At 31.8% G+C, this 20661-nt stretch overlaps 3 protein-coding genes across 7 annotated transcripts in view; 1 reads left to right on the forward strand and 2 right to left on the reverse strand.

The window, feature by feature from the left end:
• Positions 1-9425, reverse strand: part of ntpcr (nucleoside-triphosphatase, cancer-related) — a 10449-nt gene extending 1024 nt beyond the window's left edge. The window contains exons 1-4 of the mRNA XM_051126968.1: positions 9353-9425; positions 6421-6583; positions 6222-6318; positions 3185-3385 (exon numbers count right to left, since the gene is read on the reverse strand). Coding sequence (XP_050982925.1) covers positions 3185-3385; positions 6222-6318; positions 6421-6583; positions 9353-9386 — 495 coding nt within the window. The 5' untranslated portion in view covers positions 9387-9425. The remainder of the gene's footprint in view (positions 1-3184; positions 3386-6221; positions 6319-6420; positions 6584-9352) is intronic.
• A 1590-nt stretch (positions 9426-11015) lies between these two features.
• Positions 11016-16746, reverse strand: map10 (microtubule associated protein 10). Of its 2 annotated transcripts, none has more exons than XM_051126966.1 (2): positions 15754-16746; positions 11016-12623 (listed from the first exon to the last, which is right to left on the reverse strand). In XM_051126966.1, the coding sequence occupies exons 1-2, from the start codon at positions 16637-16639 to the stop codon at positions 11200-11202; spliced, it is 2310 nt and encodes a 769-aa protein (XP_050982923.1). In that variant the 5' UTR covers positions 16640-16746; the 3' UTR covers positions 11016-11199. The 2 variants fall into 2 exon arrangements, with proteins under 2 accessions (XP_050982923.1, XP_050982922.1); XM_051126965.1 differs by having other exon boundaries at positions 11016-12632.
• A 2754-nt stretch (positions 16747-19500) lies between these two features.
• LOC127175709 (signal-induced proliferation-associated 1-like protein 2) overlaps positions 19501-20661 on the forward strand; it is a 176404-nt gene continuing 175243 nt past the window's right edge. For all 4 annotated transcript variants that reach the window (XM_051126960.1, XM_051126962.1, XM_051126963.1 and 1 more), the window contains exon 1: positions 19501-19646. The gene's annotated coding sequence lies outside the window, so the exon portion shown is untranslated. The remainder of the gene's footprint in view (positions 19647-20661) is intronic.

A 20661-nucleotide genomic window follows, 5' to 3' on the forward strand; every position in this document is an offset into this window, starting at 1 on the left:
AAAAATGACAAATTTAAAAGAAAATTTAAATACAATAACAAAAAAAATGTTTTTAATTGCCAATTTGTAAAAATTACTATTTAAAATTGACAATTATAAAATAATTGATAAAATGACAAATTTTAAAAGACTATTTAAAAATACAGCTTAAAAATGAATTAAAAAAAAGACAAATACCAAAAAAAAAACAAAAAAACAAAAACAAAACACAATTACAAATAACACTTGATGTGAATGGATTTTAGTGACATCTGTGGAATATTTATATTTTTTAACTTTAAATATTCAGTTTTGGCGGTGATCATGATGATACTATTTCAAATTAACAATTATAAAATGATTTTAAAATGCCAAATTTTACAAGACTATTTAAAAACAGTTAAAAAAAAAAAGGAATAAAAAAAAAAGGACAAAAAATGCCAAATTAAAAACTCCCTCGTATATGCAGGTTTTCCATAACTGTAGAAACTACATTTGCATGAAACTAAAACTGAAACATGGCAACAATGAATTTGAATGGACATGTAATTCAAACATCACCATTGTTTTGATAATATATAATAATGGAACAGTTCATCTGTGTCCTTTTTAAAGTTTTCTGCACTGATTGTCTGTGGATTTCTGCAAAACAGATGTAACTGAGCTCCTTAGTGTATATACTGGTATCTGACAGCTTTATACAACAGTATTGTTTACATTTTTGAATTCAAAACTCTTGTAGTTCTTAACAACACCGGTGAAGTACTGGAATGCACAGAATTCAGTGAAAAACACAAGTTTGAATTGTGTGGAGCTTCTGTTGATGTGGGCTCAGACTCCATACAGACCAAACAATAAGCAATGTAAAGGAATCTGTGGTATCAGCAGCACAAACACATGTAAACCACACACCCAATGTTTCCACGTGTCTGCATTTATCATATGCTGGTCTAGACACACGTCCTGTGTGACTCACGGATGAACGCTCAAATGAAGCCACACTTCCACTTTCCTCCAGCATGCATCTGATATCTTTTGGGGAACTTTGCAATTTTTGTGATTTTTTTAAAAAATAAGCCTTGATTTTAAAAAAGATTTAAGTATTTGAGTTGCATATGAAATGTCCATCCATTCTGGATTACAGTTTTAACATAAACTTGTGCTGCACACTGCTGTTCAAAAGCATGGGATCATTAAGATTTTAAATGTTGTTTATTTATTTATTTATTTATTTATTTATTTTTTAAATAAGTCTCTTATGCTCATTAAAATGTAATTTATTTGATCAAAAATACAGAAAAAAAAAACTTAAGTTTTCTATTTTAATGTACTCTAAATAAATGCTTTTATTCTGTGATGCAAATCTGAATTTTTTTTTTTTTTTTTTTTTTTTTTTTATCAGCCATTACTGCTGTCTTCAGTGTCACACGATCCTTCAGAAATCTTTTTAATATGCTGATTTATTATCAATGTCAGATAACAATGTGCTGTTTAATATTTTTTGGAACCTGTGATACTTTTTTCAGGATTCTTTGATAAATAAAAAGTTAAAAAGAACAGCATTTCTTCAAAACCGAAATCTTTTCTAACAATACGTCTTTTCTATCATTTTTTTCTAAATTTAACACATCCTTGCTGAATAAAAGTGTTCATTTCTTTTAAACAAATTAAAAAAAAAAATACAGACCCAAATCTTTGAATTAGTGTATATTGTTTCAAAAGATTTCTAAATGTTTTTTTTTAACATTTTATTCATCAAAGAATCCTGAAAAAAAAGTATCATGGGGGCCAACAAAAATATTAAGCAGCACAACTGCTTTCAACACTGACAATAAATCAGCATATTAGAAAGATTTCTGAAGGATCATGTGACACTGAAGACCGTAGTAATGATGCTGAAAATTCAGCTTTGCATCACAGCAATAAATTCTATTTTAAAGTATATTAAAATAAAAAAACACTATTTAAAATCACAATAATATTTCACAATATTACTGTTTTTTCTGTATTTCTCATCAAATAAATGCAGCCTTGATCAGTAGAAAAGACTTAAGATCTTACTGATCCCAAACTGTTGAACAGCAGCGTATATATTTTTAGTCATGCATAAATGAAACCAATCAGATTATTGCACTCAAAAAAGCCATAGTTTATTATTAACTATCTGCACTGTCTTTGTAAATATATAAAAATATAAATATTTATTTAACATAAATGAGAATATAAATATAGCACATTACATATTGTTAATAATTAATAAATTAATATAATAAATTAATATTTTATTATATTTTATAGAACAAATATAACAATATAAATATAGTACATTACATATTGTAATTTTATAATATAATAAATATATTACATTTGAATCTTACAATAATAATAATAATAATAATAATAATAATAATAATAAACAGTAATAATATTATTGCATTAGACTACAAAATATCATCAACTATTTGCATCTATGATTTTATTTAAATAATATTTTCAAAATGCATTTATTCAAATTGCTTAGAATCAACATAAAACAAAAAACATTTTTTTCTTTTTCAGTAAAAAAGTATGAACATTGTTAAAATATGGCAAGCAAGATTTAAAAATTACAATAAAAACAAACAAACAAACAAACAAAAATGAATGAATAAAAACAATTTATTCCAATTTTAAAATTGTATTATTTCCAGGTTTTTCATGACTATAAACTAGAACTAAAACCGAAACAATTACATTAATTCAGATAAAAAGTATGGTTAAAAACATGGTTAAATATGGCTGTGGAATAAGCAGTATATTTAATTAGTTAAAATGTATGAGACTGCAACATTTAAACAAGTTAAAAGCATTCAGGTTATTAGTACCTTTACATGAATTGATACATAATTGATACATACAGTAAATTGTTTAATTTACTGTATGACTGACAAATATGCATCACACTGAGTTTAGTAGTTTGTTAAAACTGTGTAATCCAAATGAATGGAAATTTTATATGCGATTCAAATACATAAATCTTAAAATTTAGGCCTTAATTTTTGGGGGGGGGGTATCATGGGGTCATATAATTTTTTTTTTAATCACAAACGGACAAGAACACTAGTGATCTGCAGTATCTCTCTTCCTCGTGTGAGTGTTGTGTGCAAATGAAAGGTGAGAAGGAAGTATGCATGGAAAACTTGAGTGATGTAAAACATATTTTTACCATAAATATCTTGACGTCCTGTCGGCTGCGCACTTCCTCTACCAGCGCGAGAGGTTTTCCTTTAGGAACGGGGATGGTGCCCAGGACGGAGCAGCTGGAGGCGTCCAGCGTCTGTCTCACCGCACGGATAAACGCTTGGCTGAACAGCTCCATCTTTCCGATCTCATCGATGACAAACAGCCTCTTGCTTCCCTCCCGCATCTGTTCCATAAGGACAGCGGATAATGAAACGCAAATCTCAGCAAGAAACACGACGTGTAACACGTTTTCAGTCTCACTTCAGGGAAGTGAGTTCATTTAATAACCCTCATGTTGTTCCAAACCCCTATGATTTTCTTCCTTTCACTAAACACTGATCGTGACCCGAGGCTGTCAAGCTCTTAAAAGTCTACGTATTCGACTTTGGCGCCGTAATATGCATCATGACAGACCTGAAATGGTGTTTGGCATCACTGACATGTCAGAACTATTGCTTTAGTCATATAATTTCTTGGTGTTGATCATTTCTCCAGTATTGCATCAGGGTTGTCATTAACTAAAACCAAAAAAAACATCTGTTACTTCAGATAAATGTCAATGGATATTAAATAAATAACAAAAAAACCCTTAAACCCTGCTTGTTTTTCATTTAAATCTGTTTAAAAACATTAAAATCCATTTAAAAACAACAAAAAGAACTTGCACATATTATATTTTACCCGTTTGCCAGGAAACATTTATTTTCATTTAATTTAACTTGATGTACTAACATCAAAAACAAACCCCCCTCCCCCAAAAAACAAACAAACAAAAAACACAAAAATAATTTAAAAATATCTATATTTTTTTAAAATAAAAAATATACATAAAAACATACATATATATATATATGTGTTTGTGTGTGTGTGTGTGTGTCTGTGTATATATATATATATATATATATATATATATATATATATATATATATATATATATATATATATATATATATATAATATTGTATATAACTTGAACCTGAGTGGACCTGATTTACATTTAGTTTAATAATTGAAAATAAATACATCACAGAAATTAAAATATATAAACAAGCTCAAACCTTGTGTGGTTCTGGTATATTAGTATTAGTTTGTTAATAATAATACAAAAAAAACATTTAAACTTATATGATTTGATTACTTGATGGACTAACATAACTAAAACAAACTATTTAAAAATAAATAAAAAAAATGATATATAGACATTTAAAAAAAAAAGAAAATGTACTAAATATCTGTTACTTAAAAGTTAACTCAACAACAACAACAACAACAACAACAACAACAATACTACTACTACTACTACTAAATAATAATAAAATAAAATAAACAAATAAATAACTAAATAAATTTCAGCTAGTTGCCCGGTAACATTTATTTTTTTGTTGTTGTTTATCTTAATGCAACATAACTAAAACAAAAAAATATAAATGAATTTTAAAAAGTCTAAAACTAACAAAAATGTAATAATTACTAAAACTTTAACTAAAATTGCAAAGGAAAATATGAAAAAAAACAAACAAAAAAAAAAAAAATTTAAACTATGATAGAATCTCAATCATACTAAAATAACAGTGACGTGCAGTCAAAGGTCTCGCACACAGCAAACGTGATGATGAAGGCTCTGGCAGCAAATACACTCAATGTGTCAGTCAGGAAATATGAAATATGTGTCTGCATATGATGGTAGCATAGTGGTGGAGATATGAAAGTTCAGAACTTGATAAAGACTGAGTCATAAACTGAAGAGTTGCAAAATTTTCCAATCATGCAACATTTCCAGTGACTGATAACTTACATTTCCTCACATAAAGCTATTGTGTGGTTTTATAACACTTTGAATGCAGCACACAAGCCCTGTGGACTACTTTTATCATACTTTTTGTCATTTTTGGAAGCAAAAAAAAAAAACACTTTTTTTTTTTTGTACTGTAAAGATTCTACTAAATCTTTTTTTAGAGTCAGGCCAAAGATTTCCCTGTAGTTAGTTTATTGGAGTTGTAAAAACAACAACAACAACAATTATTTCAGTATGTTTTAGAAGAAAATACTATTTCAGTCTTTCAAAATGTCATGTTTATTTCAAAGTATTTTCAATGTTTATTACAGTTTTTATTTATATTTTGAATTACCATTAATTATTACATTTTCTGTTTCCATTATAATTTTAAAGTTTCAGTTATTTTAGTTGTTTTTATTATTTTTAGTAGTTTTCTTTTTTTAAATACTTCCATAAATTTTTTTAAATTAATTTTTATTTCAGTTTTAGTTATTTTATTAAATCAAGTTAAACTAAAATTAAAACAAAAAACAATAAATTAAAATAAAATTAAGATTATTAAAAATAATTAAAATAAATCATTAAAATGAAGAAAAATAGTTTGGTTGAAATCAAAAAAGTTTGTGTTTCATATTTAATTTTATTTTATTTCAAGTAACCAAAAAAATTAAAAAGATTAAATATGACGATAATAAAAGATGAAGAAAAAGATAATAAAAAATAAAAAAGATTAAAGATTAAAAAGAATTAATAAAAAAAAATATATACAGACATGTTACTTAAAATAAAAGTGAACTGAAACTAAATAAATATATGAAAAACTTAAACCCTGTTTGGTTATTACACGGAAGAAAACTAAACTAAAATAAATAAACAATTAAATAAAACAAATAAAAAAGTTTAATAAAAATATTTCTTTTCAGTCCAGTTAACGTTTATTTTAGTTCAAGCAATAAAGTTTGTTTTTTGTTTTAATATTAATTTTGATGTACTAACATAATTTAATGTAAATTTTAGTTAACTAATAGTAAATCCTACCTCATTTTCAGTGTATATTGTAAATCAGTTTAGATTCGTTTCACTTAATGATGAACCCAAAAGCATGCATTTTTGTTGTTTATATAATATCCATGTTGTTTAACCAGATGTACTAACATAACTAAAACAAAAACTAAAATTAAAAGTAAAATAAAAATGTCCTGAAATGAAATCAAATATGTAAAATCCATCCACCTATACATACGTTTCTGAAAAGAGGGAGCGCGAGACTCTCAAATGACTGGAGATCGACCGCGTACTGTCCGACCCTGCATTCACGTCCACCTGCGGCCGACTGAGTGCTGGATCAAACACAGTAGAGTGAGTTATTGTGTTTGTGGAGACAACAGCAGTACATACACACGAGCAGCGGCTGATTGATGAGAGTTGAGCAGAGACAATACCAGATCCTGGACAGCCGTCCTCTGTCCCCTGTGAGTGTGACCACATCAAAGCCCACTCTCCTGCCCCGCTCTCGGACCTCTTCTGTGTAGAAACCACTGACAGAGACGCCGCCGGAGACCACGGCATCACACACCTTCTTCACCAGAGTGGTTTTACCCACACCTAGTAGACAAAAACACTGTGTTTTAGGGAACTTTGCCATCGTATCTCACCATAAATGGGTTTATTTGTGATAATGACTGGCTGACTGTAAATGATCTCATTACATGACTGCTTAAGTAAATGCACATTAAACACTATTTAATTTTTTTAATTTTATGTAAAAAGGAAAATGTTTTAAAGTATGGAAAACTGTTTCTGCCACAGGATAAAAAAAAATAAAAAAGTTCATTGTGACCTTTTATCGAAATTCTGAGTTTATATGTCAAAAAAAAAAGTACATGGAAAGGTGGAAAAGGTGGGGAAAAAAACGTTTACTATAGTTAAACCATGGTAACCACAAATTAACCACAGTTTTGCTACACTAACTATAGTGTAACCATGGTATTTGTAATGAAACTATGCTTATACAAAAAAAAACATGCTTATTACTACACTTTTACTATAATAAAACCATGGCTTTAAGTTTCTTGTGGGATTTGTATTTGTGATTTTTTTTTTTCTTTGTTTTGTTTTTATAATTGTACTGCCTTAATGGTGTGATGTTTTGTATACTGTTTAATAATAATAAAAAAAACACAAATTCAGAAAAAATATTCGCGATTCGCGGTCCGAATCCCGATCTGAATCAAAAGATTTGCGAATCGTGAATCATCGAATCATTCAATTTGCGAAATGATTCCCGAACCCGTTCTGATGTCCCGATCTGAATCAAATGATTCACGATTTGCGTTCCGAAGTTCCGATCTGAATCAAAAGATTTGCGAATCACGAATCATTCAATTTGCGAAATGATTCCCGAACCCGTTCTGATGTCCCGATCTGAATCAAATGATTCACGATTAGCGTTCCGAAGTTCCGATCTGAATCAAAAGATTTGCAAATCACGAATCATTCAATTTGCGAAATGATTCCCGAACCCGCTCCAATGTCCTGATCTGAATCAAATGATTCACGAATCGCTTTCCGAAGTTCCGATCGGAATGAAAAGATTTGCGAACTGCAAATCATTCAATTTGCAAAATGATTCCCGAACCCGTTCTGATGTCCCGATCTGAATCAAATGATTCACGATTCGCGTTCCGAAGTTCCGATCGGAATGAAAAGATTTGGGAATCGCGAATCATTCAATTTGCAAAATGATTCCCGAACCCGTTCTGATGTCCCGATCTGAATCAAATGATTCGCGATTCGCGTTCCGATCTGAATGAAAAGATTTGCAAATTGCAAATCATTCAATTTGCGAAATGATTCCCGAACCCGTTCTGATGTCCCGATCTGAATCAAATGATTCGTGATTCGCGTTCCGAACTGAATGAAAAGATTTATGAATCGCGAATCATTCAATTTGCGAAATGATTCCCGAACCCGTTCTGATGTCCCGATCTGAATCTAATGATTCGCTATTCACGTTCCGATCTGAATGAAAGGATTTATGAATCGCGAATCATTCAATTTGAGAAATGATTCCCGAACCCGTTCTGATGTCCCGATCTGAATCAAATGATTCGCGATTCGCGTTCCGAAGTTCCGATCGGAATGAAAAGATTTGCGAATCATTCAATGTGCGAAATTGTTTCCGAACCCGTTCTTATGTCCCGATCTGAATCAAATGATTCACGATTCGCGTTCCTAAGTTCCGATCGGAATCAAAAGATTTGCAAATCGCGAATCGTTCAATTTGCGAAATGATTCCCGAACCCGTTCTGATGTCCCGATCTGAATCAAATGATTCACGATTCGCGTTCCTAAGTTCCGACCTGGATTAAAAGATTTGCGAATCGCGAATTATTCAATTTGCGAAATGATTCCCGTACCCGCTCGGATGTCCCCATCTGAATCAAATGATTCGCGATTTGCGTTCCGAAGCTCCAATCTGAATGAAAAAATTTGCGAATCGCGAATCATTCAATTTGCGAAATGATTGCCAAACCCAAATTTGCGATTCGCGTTCCAAAGTTACGACTTGGATCAAATCTTTAGCGAACCCTCATTTCAGATCGGGACTCGGAGCGCAGACCACGAATCATTCAATTTGCGAAATGATTCGCGAACCCGCTCCGAAGTTCCGATCTAAATCAAATGATTCGCGACACATGATCCGATTGGAGCGTTTCAAAACAAATGAATCATTTTGCGACGCAATGGTTTAACTTATTCGGAGTTTTGAAAAGCTCACTTTCACCACTATATGTGCTTTTTAAAATCGAAATTCGATTTTTTTTTCTAGTGCATCGCTTAAATTGAATGACTGAAATCACCAGTTTGAATCAATCGGAGCGGTTCCAGCGTAAATGACTCATTAGAATTGGTTTGTGTGTTCCTTTTTCGCGTCTTCAGCAATGTTTACACGACACTAACAATACTACTACTGGCTAAGCTCGCTAGTTTTATGAAATAAGCGGAGAAAGTATGATGTTTACAAAGAAAATATCCCTATTTCCGTTCCAAAGCAAGTGGAAGAAGCAGATGAACACAAAACAGCACAACAACATACAGTTAAAGAGGGTAAACTTTATCATTCAACTGATCTGTGCACGATTTCTAGCACATTTTACTTTAACTTCTCAGGTAATATCAACGGTATGACCTATTTCATATGCGGCCAAAATGACAACAACAATGGTTACATGCACATATATTTAATTGTTTAATCAAAATTATTGCTAGGGACAGTTTAGTAGTCGCTGGATATTAATAGGAACATGTCTCTGGCACATTTCTTGGCAACCGCTACTTGTGTTTACTGCGTAAATTTATGTTGCATTTTACCGGGAACGCCGGTCAGGAACACGTGCTTCATCATCTACAGATGATTCCTGCTGTTTTAGTTCAGGTCAGGATCCCACACACGCACACTGCCACTACATTACTGCTACTTCCGGCAGCATGGTTATGACGCAAGCGCAGAGGAAGTAACGCGCTCGAGCGGGTCCCAGTGCGACACAGGACTCAAGTTTATAAATAAGGAGATAATTGCCCCAGAATGGATTCATTTCTCACAAAGGAATCTTAACTAATCTTTTTTTTTTTTTTTTTTTTACCATCATAATTATTATTTACTCTCAAAAAAGTGTAGTCTAAAAGAAAAGGAGAAATTGTAAATTATGTTGTCAAATAATTATATTTATAGGACTTGAAATTATATTACTTTAGGGTTGTGTCTGATTATCTGCAGCTTTTTTTAATAAAAAAAATTCTGTTTAACTTGAATTAAATATAGAATTTAATATTAAAGAAAGATTGTGGAGGTGGTGTCCCAATAAATAAGTAAAAAAAAAAAAAAAAAAAAAAATAAATAAATAAAATTTATTTAGCCTATACAGCAAAAACAGTACAATTTTGAAATATTTTTATTATTTAAAATAACTGCTTTCTATTTGAATATATTTTAAAATGTAATTTATTCCTGTGATCAAAAGATACACATTTCAGCATCATTACTCCAGTCTTTAGTGTCACATGATCCTTCAGTAATCATTCTAATATGCTACTTTTCTGTTTAAGGAACATTTATTATTATTTATTTATTATTGTTATTATTAATATCAATATTTAAAACAGTTAAGTACTTTTTTTTCAGATTTATCTGACGAATAGAAAGATCCAACAATCAGCATTTATCTGAAATAAAAAGCTTTTGTGACATTATATACTATACCACTCAAAATCTTGGGGTCAGTATTTATTTTTTATTTTTTGGGGGAAAGAAATTATAGAAATTGATACTTTTATTTAGCAAGGATGCTTTAAATTGATAAAAAGTGAATATAAAGACATTTATAATGTTACAAAAGATTTCTAATTCAGATTAATGCTGTTCTTCTGAGCTTTCTATTCATCAAAGAAACCTGAAAAAAATCTACTCTGTTTTCAACATAATAATAATAAATGTTTTTTGAGCAGCAAATCAGAATATTAGAATGATTTCCGAAGGATCATGTAACTGGAGTAATGAGGCTAAAAAATCAGCTTTGAAATCACAGGAATAAATTACATTTTTTAATAAATTCAAATAGAACACAATTATTTTAAATAGTAAAAATATTTCAAAATTTTACTGTTTTAGCTGTACTTCGGATCAAATAAATGCAGGCAGAAGAGACTTCTTTTTAAGAAACATTAAAAATCTTACTGTTCAAAAACTTAACTGGTAGTGTATATAATGTTTATCAAATGTATTTTATACAACATTACTGTAATATTTTAAGTGTATATGCAGGGCATCCTTTTTGTAAAAAAAAAAAAAAAAAGCAAAAAGCATGATGTATATAATTTAAAACAAATAATTCAATATAATCCACATTCCCATTTTATCCTTACTAAATGACTTAACACAGGCTCATTAATCATTTATCAATGGATTTGGAAACAACTGTGTGTTTATTGCTAAAACAAATTATTTTTTATTTGCTCTTTCACAAATTCTGATGAAAACAGATGAATTAATAATAAAATCTCTTAAATATTCAACAGCATATTAAAAGCTGTATTTGTTTAAACAGAAATAACTGCTTGCCAATAAATGCAGTTCTATGCAACAATACAGTATATAAAAACATTCATATTGAGTAATAAATCAGATTTCTGGTGTTAACTAATTTTCACTATTTGTCAAATCACAGCGTGTAGCCTGGAAGTTTGTTGATCACCAGTTCTGAAATGTGATGGTAATTCCTGTCCAGTCCCAGAGAGCCCAGTTTGTCCCGTTCCTCTTCAGCATCCGTCTGCTGTGATGATGAAATGGACTTTTGCAACGGGTTATTAGCGGCTAAATCTGAGTCCTCTGACACCCGGCTAAATGTCATGCCCTTATCACCCGGGTCACTGTCAAAGCTCCCCGACTTTCCAAATGTCCTGCGCACAGATGGAGTCTTTTGTCCACTGCTCTGCGATCCAGGCCTGTGACGTCCAGACTCAAACTCACTCTCATCCGAATACAGACTCAGAGCCGAGGTCTGAAGACGCGGCCGGATGACGTGAGTGTTTTTGAGAGAGCGTTGTGGAGAGGTCTCTGCTTTGACAGGAACAGGTAGAGCTTTACTTGGATGAGAGGAACTTGAAGTGCTCGAAACGCTGTTTCTTTTACGTCTGCTTGGTTCTGGGCTGCTGAACGGGTCGGGTGAGTATCCGTCGGTTGTGTTTAGGCTTGTGAAGTCATCCTGATACTCTTCATGTTGGAAGGAGCCGTTACTTAGGCTGGTCCTGCAAGGACGACCGCTTGCTCGACTATCTCCTCTCTGGAAGCCGAGATGTGAATCATGAATAGATGAAGTTGAATGCTGGTCACTGTGGTCTGAATTCTGACTTGGAATGTGAACTTGAACTTTTTTGTCTTTCTCAGGTGGCAGATCTGTGATATGTTTTCCAACACTTGATCTTTGTGATTTTGATGGAGTTTCAATTGCCGTCGGTGTGTGATTTTCAAAACTGCTTATTAATGTTTTAACAGTTTCATCTAAATGTACACCTCTGCTAACTGCCTTACGAACACGTTTATGCTCAGATGATGAAGGCCGGTCCTGTTTTGCATCTTGGTATTCGATGCATTCGTGCCGTTTGGTACCTGGTTTGACCAGTTTGAGTCTGAGACGAAAAGTGTTCGTCAAGCCGTATTTAAGCGTCCTCTTAGGTTGCAACTTTTCTTTGTTTTTCTTTGCACTTTTTATTGCGTTCATCTTGCATTGATCAAGTTTCTGTTTAGGGCTTGTTTTCTGATTCTCAGCTTTAGGTTTTGCTCCTGATGGCTCCTGTGCTGATGTGTACAACCACGCCAGGTTAGGATGAACTGATAAGGGCTGCTGTGCCGTCTGGACGTTCAGCTGTGAGAGTTCAACTAGTAAAGCGTTCAGCAGGGGTAACTGTCTGATAACATGCCCAAATGGATCTGAGTCTGTCTCTTTAGGTGGTGTCTTTGGAGTTGAAATTAACTTATTCGATCTGTTCACCTTTACAGGAAAATCATGCAGGTCAGATGATTCTACTTCACTGTTTACATCTTCTGGATCTTCTATATTAAGGCTCTCCATTTCCGCAAGTAGCCCTGTAAAACCTGAAACAGAAATAACAGTCATTTTTTGAAATGGAACAGATTGCATATGTGTTTTTGTTAAGTATCATATTTTATACATCAGGCTTTTATATAGTATGATATAGAGACAATATAGAAATTCTGATGATTTTAATACAAATGAGATCTTTATAACAGTTACTACTTACATAAAATTATATAAATATCAGTCGTCACTCTATATCTTCAATAATCCTAGTAAGAGGATATTTACAAAAAAAAATCCAAACATATAATGCAATGCAATACACTGATGATTGAAAGATAAACAAATAAACGTTCTTCAAAAGTCTGATGATCATATTTGATGCTTGCATTTGAACAGATTTCTTAAAAAAATTATATACACTACCAGTCAAACGTTTTGAACAGTAAGATTTTTTGTTTTTTTAAAGAAGTCTCTTCTGCTCACCAAGCCTGTATTTATTTGATCCAAAATACAGCAGTAATATTGTGAAATATTTTTACTATTTAAAATAACTGCTTTCTATTTGAATATATTTTAAAATGTAATTTATTCCTGTGAACAAAGCTAGATTTTTAGCATCATTACTTCAGTCTCCAGTGTCACATGATCCTTTAGAAATCATTATAATATGCTGATTTGCTGTTCTAGAAACATTTTATTATTATTATTATTATTATTATTATTATTATCAATATTTAAAACAGCTGAGTACATTTTTCAGGATTCTTTGATGAATAGAAAGATCCAAAGATCAGCATTTATCTGAAATAAAAAGCTTTTGTAACATTATACACTATGCCAATCAAAAGCTTGGAGTCAGTATATATTTTTTTTTGAGAAAGAAATAATAGAAATCAATACCTTTATTTATCAAGGATGCTTTAAATTGATCAAAAGTGATGATAAAGACGTGTAATGTTACAAAAGATTTATAGTTCAGATAAATGCTGTTCTTCTGAACTTTCTATTCATCAAAGAAACCTGAAAAATTCTACTCGGGTGTTTTCAACATAATAAATGTTTTTGAGCAGCAAATCAGAATATTAGAATAATTTCTGAAGGATCATTTAAATGGAGTAATGATGATAAAAATTCAGCTTTGAAATCACAGGAATAAAGTACATTTTAAAATATATTCAGATAGAAGAGAGTTCTTTTAAATAGTAAAAATATTTCAAAATTTTACTGATTTTGCTGAACTTTGGATCAAATCAATTCAGGCTTGGTGAGCAGAAGAGACGTCTTTAAAATAAAAAGTTGCTTTAGTCCAGTAAGTGTTTGTGTTTAAATATTACTAACAATGTACAAGTTATTCTTACGTTTACTTCATAAAAATAAGATTTCACAGCAAAAAAAACAAAAAAAAACAAACAAACAAATGAACCACAACCTGAAGGTGTACATTTGTACGGTTATACTACAAGACCTTTTACTTGTTAATAAAGTCTAAACAATAAATCAGACGACAAGCCATTGTGTGCAACAGGTATTCAGAATAACTTTGATCAGAGAATAGTTCAGCCAAAAATAGAAATTCTGTCATTAATTACTCACCCTCAAGTCGTTCCAAACCCGTGAGGCCTTCGTTCATCTTCAGAACACAAATTAAGATATTTTGGATGAAATCCGAGAGCTTTCTGACCCTGCACAGGCAGCAATGCAACTACCAGGTTCAAGGCCCAGAAAGGTATTAAGGACATTGTTAAAATAGTCCATGTGACATTAGTGGTTCAACCGTAACTTTACGAAGCTACAAGAATACTTTTGTGCTCAAAAATAACAATTTTATTTGACAATTCTTCGCTTCTGTTTCAGTCTTTGACATGCATTTATAAGAGTACCAATTTTTGATGTAGAACAAGCATGTGTTATGGCACTCATGTCTATGCAGAGTCAGAAAGTTCTCAGATTTCATCAAAAATATCTTGATTTGTGTGCCGAAGAAGAACAAAGGTCTTACGGGTTTGGAACGACATGATGAAGGTGAGTAATTCACTTCCGGAACAAAAATTTACAGATAATTTACTCACCCCCTTGTCATCCAAGATGTTCATGTCTTTATTTCTTTCTTCAGTCGTAAAAAAAATGTTTTTTTATGAAAACATTTCAAGAATGTTCTCCATATAATAGACTTCTTTGATGCCCATGAATTTGAACTTCCAAAATGCAGTTTAAATGCTGCTTCCAAGCACTCTAAATGATCCCAGCAAATTTACAATTTATATACTTTTTAACCTCAAACGCTCATCTTGTCTAGGTCCGCATGAACTGTGTGTATTCTGGTTCAAGACAGTTAGGGTATGTCGAAAAACTCCCATCTCATTTTCTCCTCCAACTTTAAAATCATCGTACATCGCTGCAGAAGTGTTTACAAAGTGAACGTGCAAAGAAGACACTGTAAAAAATAATTTGCTGAGTCAACTTAAAATAATTTGTAACCTGGCTGCCTTAAAATTTTAAGTTCAGTCAACTCAAAAAAAAAAATGTATTCAACTTGAAATGTTAAATTATACTAAGTGACAACTTAGATATTTGAGTTGAATTAACTTAAAATTTTAACGCAGCTGGGTTACTTACCCATCTGTTAAGTTTAGCAAACACAAATATCTAAGTTGTTACTTTGTACAACTTAACATTCCAAGTTGACTGAACTTATTTTAGTTGACTGAACTTAAAATTTTAAGGCAGCAGGGTAACAAATTATTTTAAGCTGACTCAACAAATTGTGTTTTTTATTTTTTACAGTGTACCCTAACTGAGTTAAAGCTAGACAAGATGAGCATTTAAAGTCAAAAAGTATATAAATTGTCCATTTTTTTTTAGAAAATAACTGATTGTTTCATTAGTTAAGTCCATTCTTCCTCGGCTGGGATCGTTTAGAGCCATTTGAAGCTGCGTTTAAACTGCATTTTGGACGTTCAAACTCACAGGCACCATAGAAGTCCACTGTATGGAGAGAAATCCTGAAATGTTTGCCTCACAAAACATCATTTCTTATTGACTGAAAAAAGACAGACATGAATATTGTGGATAACAAGGGGGTGAGTACATTATCTGTAAATTTTTGTTCTGGAAGTGAACTTCTTTAGTGACATGATTTTCATTTTTGGGTGAACGATCCGTTTAATATCTTACTTTTACTCTCCTGTCGGTTCTTGACGCTGGAGCTGTAAAACAGAGGTGGAGGGCAGAATGTGGTGTATTCCTGTGCATCTTCAGACCATGACACTCTCCGTTTTGCTGGTTCAGTTTGAGTAAAGGCTGGAACACCTGGTTGCTTTGCTTCTGATATCACTACATCAGCAGATTCTCCATCAAGGCTTATTTGTTGTAAAAGCACATTCCCAGAATGGTTCTCAGACACTTTTGGTGGCATCTCATCCTTTTCAGGACATTTTGCATGCACTGATGGGTGTTCTTCTCCTTTTCCACGGGTCACACCAACCTCATAAACTCTGTTTTCTGAGATGTGAGGAATTAAATGAGCTCCTAGACTTACAATCTTAAAAGCCAGAGAAATAACACCAATGCTGTTCCCCATGAGATTGCATACTGGGGTGATCAGTCTCTCTCCATAAGCGGATGGGTTGCCAATACCGTGTTTTTCAACATCCACTTTGATTTTCTCCGTCACTTTAGCGAGGGAAATCAACGAGCTTCCTATAAGTTTGGGAATCTCATCTTTTACATCCAACACCATTGCGTACAGAGGCGTGTTTAGGAGATGAGTGTGTAACGAGTGCAAACTGATTTTAAAAAGACACGATTTGCCTCTATGGAAGGAATACTTAACATGTTCTTCATCATCTGGTTCAGATAAAGCCTCAGGAGACAGACACAGATCAGCGTATCCTGATTTAGATGGAAGATCGTCTTGTTTTGATTGGTGTATCAGCAGTGTGGGGAAATCTAAGAAGCGAACAGCCACTGCAGGATCCAAAACATTGCCACGTGAACCGTCAAAGCGAACGTAATCGATCACCAGTTCCAGCGAGAAGAGAGTTTCTTGCGTTGATGACATGTTTCCTTGGCATGAGAGTAAAACAAAACGCTTTTATATATAAACAATCATTTTAAAGAGAGATTGTTTACATATTATGAGATGAAACCGTACTCGAAAGCGGATTTGTAAGAGCGTCGCATCGCTTAGCAACGACGTCGTCTCAGGGTTAGTGTGTCACGAACTCCGTGGGTTACTGGGAAATGTAGTTTATTAGTTTTTCCTTTCTTAAATGTTTTTAAGCAATATTGTAGCCTTTTGTTTAGCAATAAAAGGCTAATAAAGCCTATATATCATTCCTAAATATAATACTGATAGACCAAGTTAGACTATTTATTTTTATTTATTTTTATATTAGAATCTTGCTACCTTTTTAATTTTTAATTTTATGATTTGCACAGTTTTAACCACACTACACTTAAGTAAACTTGTTAAAGTGTTGATAATTAGTGGAACGTTTCTCTTGGTGTTGTTCCGTGATTGTTAATAATAATAATAATAATAATAATAATAACACGAATAATAATAATAATAATAATAATAATAATAATAATACCCCCTCTCTGTCTTTTGTTCTGTCACTTTGTGTTTATTTGTTTCTAAAATAAATAAATAAATAAATAAAAAGTATTGCATAGTTACAGTGGCCAGTTGCAGCCTTAATTAAATGAGTCCTTATTCAGTAATATTTTGAATTTCAATATAAGATGAAAAATATACAATTAGTAAATATACTGTTGTTTAAACATTTACACAAAAACCTGTCATTATGTTAACTACACTTAAGTAAACTTGTTAAGGTGTTGATAATTAGTGGAACGTCTCTCTTGGTGTTGTTCCGTGATTGTTAATAATAATAATAATAACACGGATAATAATAATAATAATAATAATAATAATAATAATAATAATACCCCCTCTCTGTCTTTTGTTCTGTCACTTTGTGTTTATTTGTTTCTAAAATAAATAAATAAATAAATAAAAAGTATTGCATAGTTACAGTGGCCAGTTGCAGCTTTAATTAAATGAGTCCTTATTCAGTAATATTTTGAATTTCAATATAAGATGAAAAATATACAATTAGTAAATATACTGTTGTTTAAACATTTACACAAAAACCTGTCATTATGTTAACTACACTTAAGTAAACTTGTTAAGGTGTTGATAATTAGTGGAACGTTTCTCTTGGTGTTGTTCCGTGATTGTTATTAATAATAATAATAATAATAACACGAATACTACTACTACTACTACTACTACTAATAATAATAATAATACCCCCTCTCTGTCTTTTGTTCTGTCACTTTGTGTTTATTTGTTTCTAAAATAAATAAATAAATAAATAAAAAATATTGCATAGTTACAGTGGCCAGTTGCAGCCTTAATTAAATGAGTCCTTATTCAGTAATATTTTGAATTTCAATATAAGATGAAAAATATACAATTAATAAATATACTGTTGTTTAAACATTTACACAAAATCCTGTCATTATGTTAACTTCACAAAATATTTTCAACATTTTAATTCAACTGTAGACTCAATTCGTAATTTATACACCACCAGTAAAAGTTTTATATGTTAAAAGTTTTATATATATGTATAATATACATTTGATAAATATATATTATTTACACTACCAGTCAGAGTTGATCAGTAAGATTTTAGTCTCTTCTGCTCACCAAGGCTGCATTTATTTGATCCAAAGCACAGCAAAACAGTAAAATGTTGAAATATTTTTACTATAATAACTGTTTTCTATTTGAATATATTTTAAATTGTATTATTATTCCTGTGATCAAAGCTGATTTTTAGCATCATTAGTCCAGTCACATGATCCTTCAGAAATCATTTTCATATTCTGATTTGCTGCTCAAAAAAAAAAAAAAAAAAAAAAAAAAAAAAAAATTTATAATAAATACTTATTATTATTTTGAAAACAGCTGAGTAAAATTTTTCCGGGTTTCTCTGATGAATAGAAAGTTCAAAAGAACAACATTTATATGAAATAAAAATATTTTGTAACAATATAAATGTCTTTATCATCACTTTTGATCAATTTAAAGCATCCTTGCTAAATAAAGTATTAATTTCTATCATTATACTGACTTCAAGCTTTTGAATGGTATAGTGTGTAATGTTAAAAGCTTTTTGTTTTAGATAAATGCTGATCTTTGGATCTTTCTGTTCATCAAAGAAATATTGATAATAGCACTGATAATAAATGTTTCTTAAACAGCAAATCAGCGTATTATAATGATTTCTGAAAGATCATGTGACACTGAAGACTGAAGTAATGATGCTGAAAATTTAGCTTTGATCACAGGAATAAATTACATTTTACAATACATTAAAATGGAAAGCAGTGATTTTAAATAGTAAAAATATTTCACAATATTACTGCTTTTGCTGTATTTTTATCAAATAAATGCAGGCTTGGTGAGCAAAAGAGACTTAAAAACATAATAAATCTCACTGTTCAAACACTTTTGACTGGTAGTGTATGTAAGACAAAAAACTCCTTCTGTAAAAAAAGATTTTTCCTCAGTCTTCCAGTTGGGGCCACTATTACTCCAGGTTCAGATCCTAGTTGTTTTTTCAACTGATATCCGAGAATAATTCATCCTTAAATACTCCAAGACCATACACTCTCATTCTAAATGACCTGATGTGAAAACTATGAAGTTTTTAGAAATACTTTAGCTGAAAAGTCTATTCACCTCTGTACAGTATATATATATATATATATATATATATTCCTGCCCTCCCTGTGAACAAGTGCGTGGGCGGAGTTTGGCAACAGCTCAACCAATCATCAGCCGCGGGGGGCGGAGCCACAGACCGGCTTCATGTGATCCGAACAAACGCCAGTATTTGGCTTGAGTGAGTGGAGGGTGAAGATACCAGCTGCTCTGTGAACATCAGTGTTTCTGTGTGGAATATGATCATTCACTGGCTCTGTATTTTAAAGGAATGCGACTGAGGTTCATCTGCACATTATGGGAGTTTCTTTTACCCTGAATGCTGAAGGTAAGCTTCACTTTTTTGAACAGTATCCTACTACCAAGCTTGTTACTTATTATATTGCGATTTTGTAACAATAGCATCTGTTGAAAACTCACTGCAGTTGTCTTTTAGTTTAGTATAGATGTTTTAGGTTTGTTAACATAAACCCTTGGATTGTGACTTAAAGCCTAGAAAGCTGCCTACCTATAGGCGTCATAGTAGCGTGCAGCAGGTTTGGGCGTTTTGGGAGCGTTTCGGGCGCGTTCCTTGTTGTCAAAGCAAATGATACCCAAAAGGATGTCTGTTTGACAGCTCACTAACTATTAAGAAAGTCCTTCTGTTTTGAAAGCTTGTAAAAAATAATTACCTGAGCTCTCACTGTACTCTGTGTGTGTCCTTGAAACAATACTGAGAACTCAGGTGAAAATATCACATATGCATGTAGCAGATACATGCACTTTGTCATTTTGCTTCTTTATTGTATTTATTATAGGCTTTAGAGTACCTCTGGAGTTATCAGGTTCAAATGTAGCTCAGGGACTGTGCTTTAAATAACAAAGGCAGTCAAGATAAAGTTGATTTTAAACACAGCCTGTCAGATATCCACTAGAGGGCTCTTGAATGTTCTTTTGGATCAGCAATCCAGTGCTATTGTCAAATTTTCTATTATAGTGATTATCCATACCACATGTTTCCAATCCATTAGTCTCTGCAAGGCAGAATTAGGAGTTTGGTGATCTGAAATTGTAGGCCTACATGGGTTAATCTTACAATGACATACAGTTTAAATAGACTCGTTGAAATGTGAATGTTTATTTACTATGTTGACTGTTTATTTTTGCTGTATGATGCTTAATATGTGATGAATTAGGATGATATTTAAGTATATAAACTACTGACGTCTTTGGTGTATCTCATTTTTGTCCTTTCTTTTGTGGAAACCGCAGATAATACAAACATGTTTGTTTTTGGACATGTACTATAGTAATTTAATGGTATTCTTTGACATGCATTGCCATTCAGTATCATACTATACATC

Source organism: Labeo rohita, chromosome 13 (assembly GCF_022985175.1).
Source record: "Labeo rohita strain BAU-BD-2019 chromosome 13, IGBB_LRoh.1.0, whole genome shotgun sequence".
Lineage (NCBI taxonomy): Eukaryota > Metazoa > Chordata > Actinopteri > Cypriniformes > Cyprinidae > Labeo > Labeo rohita.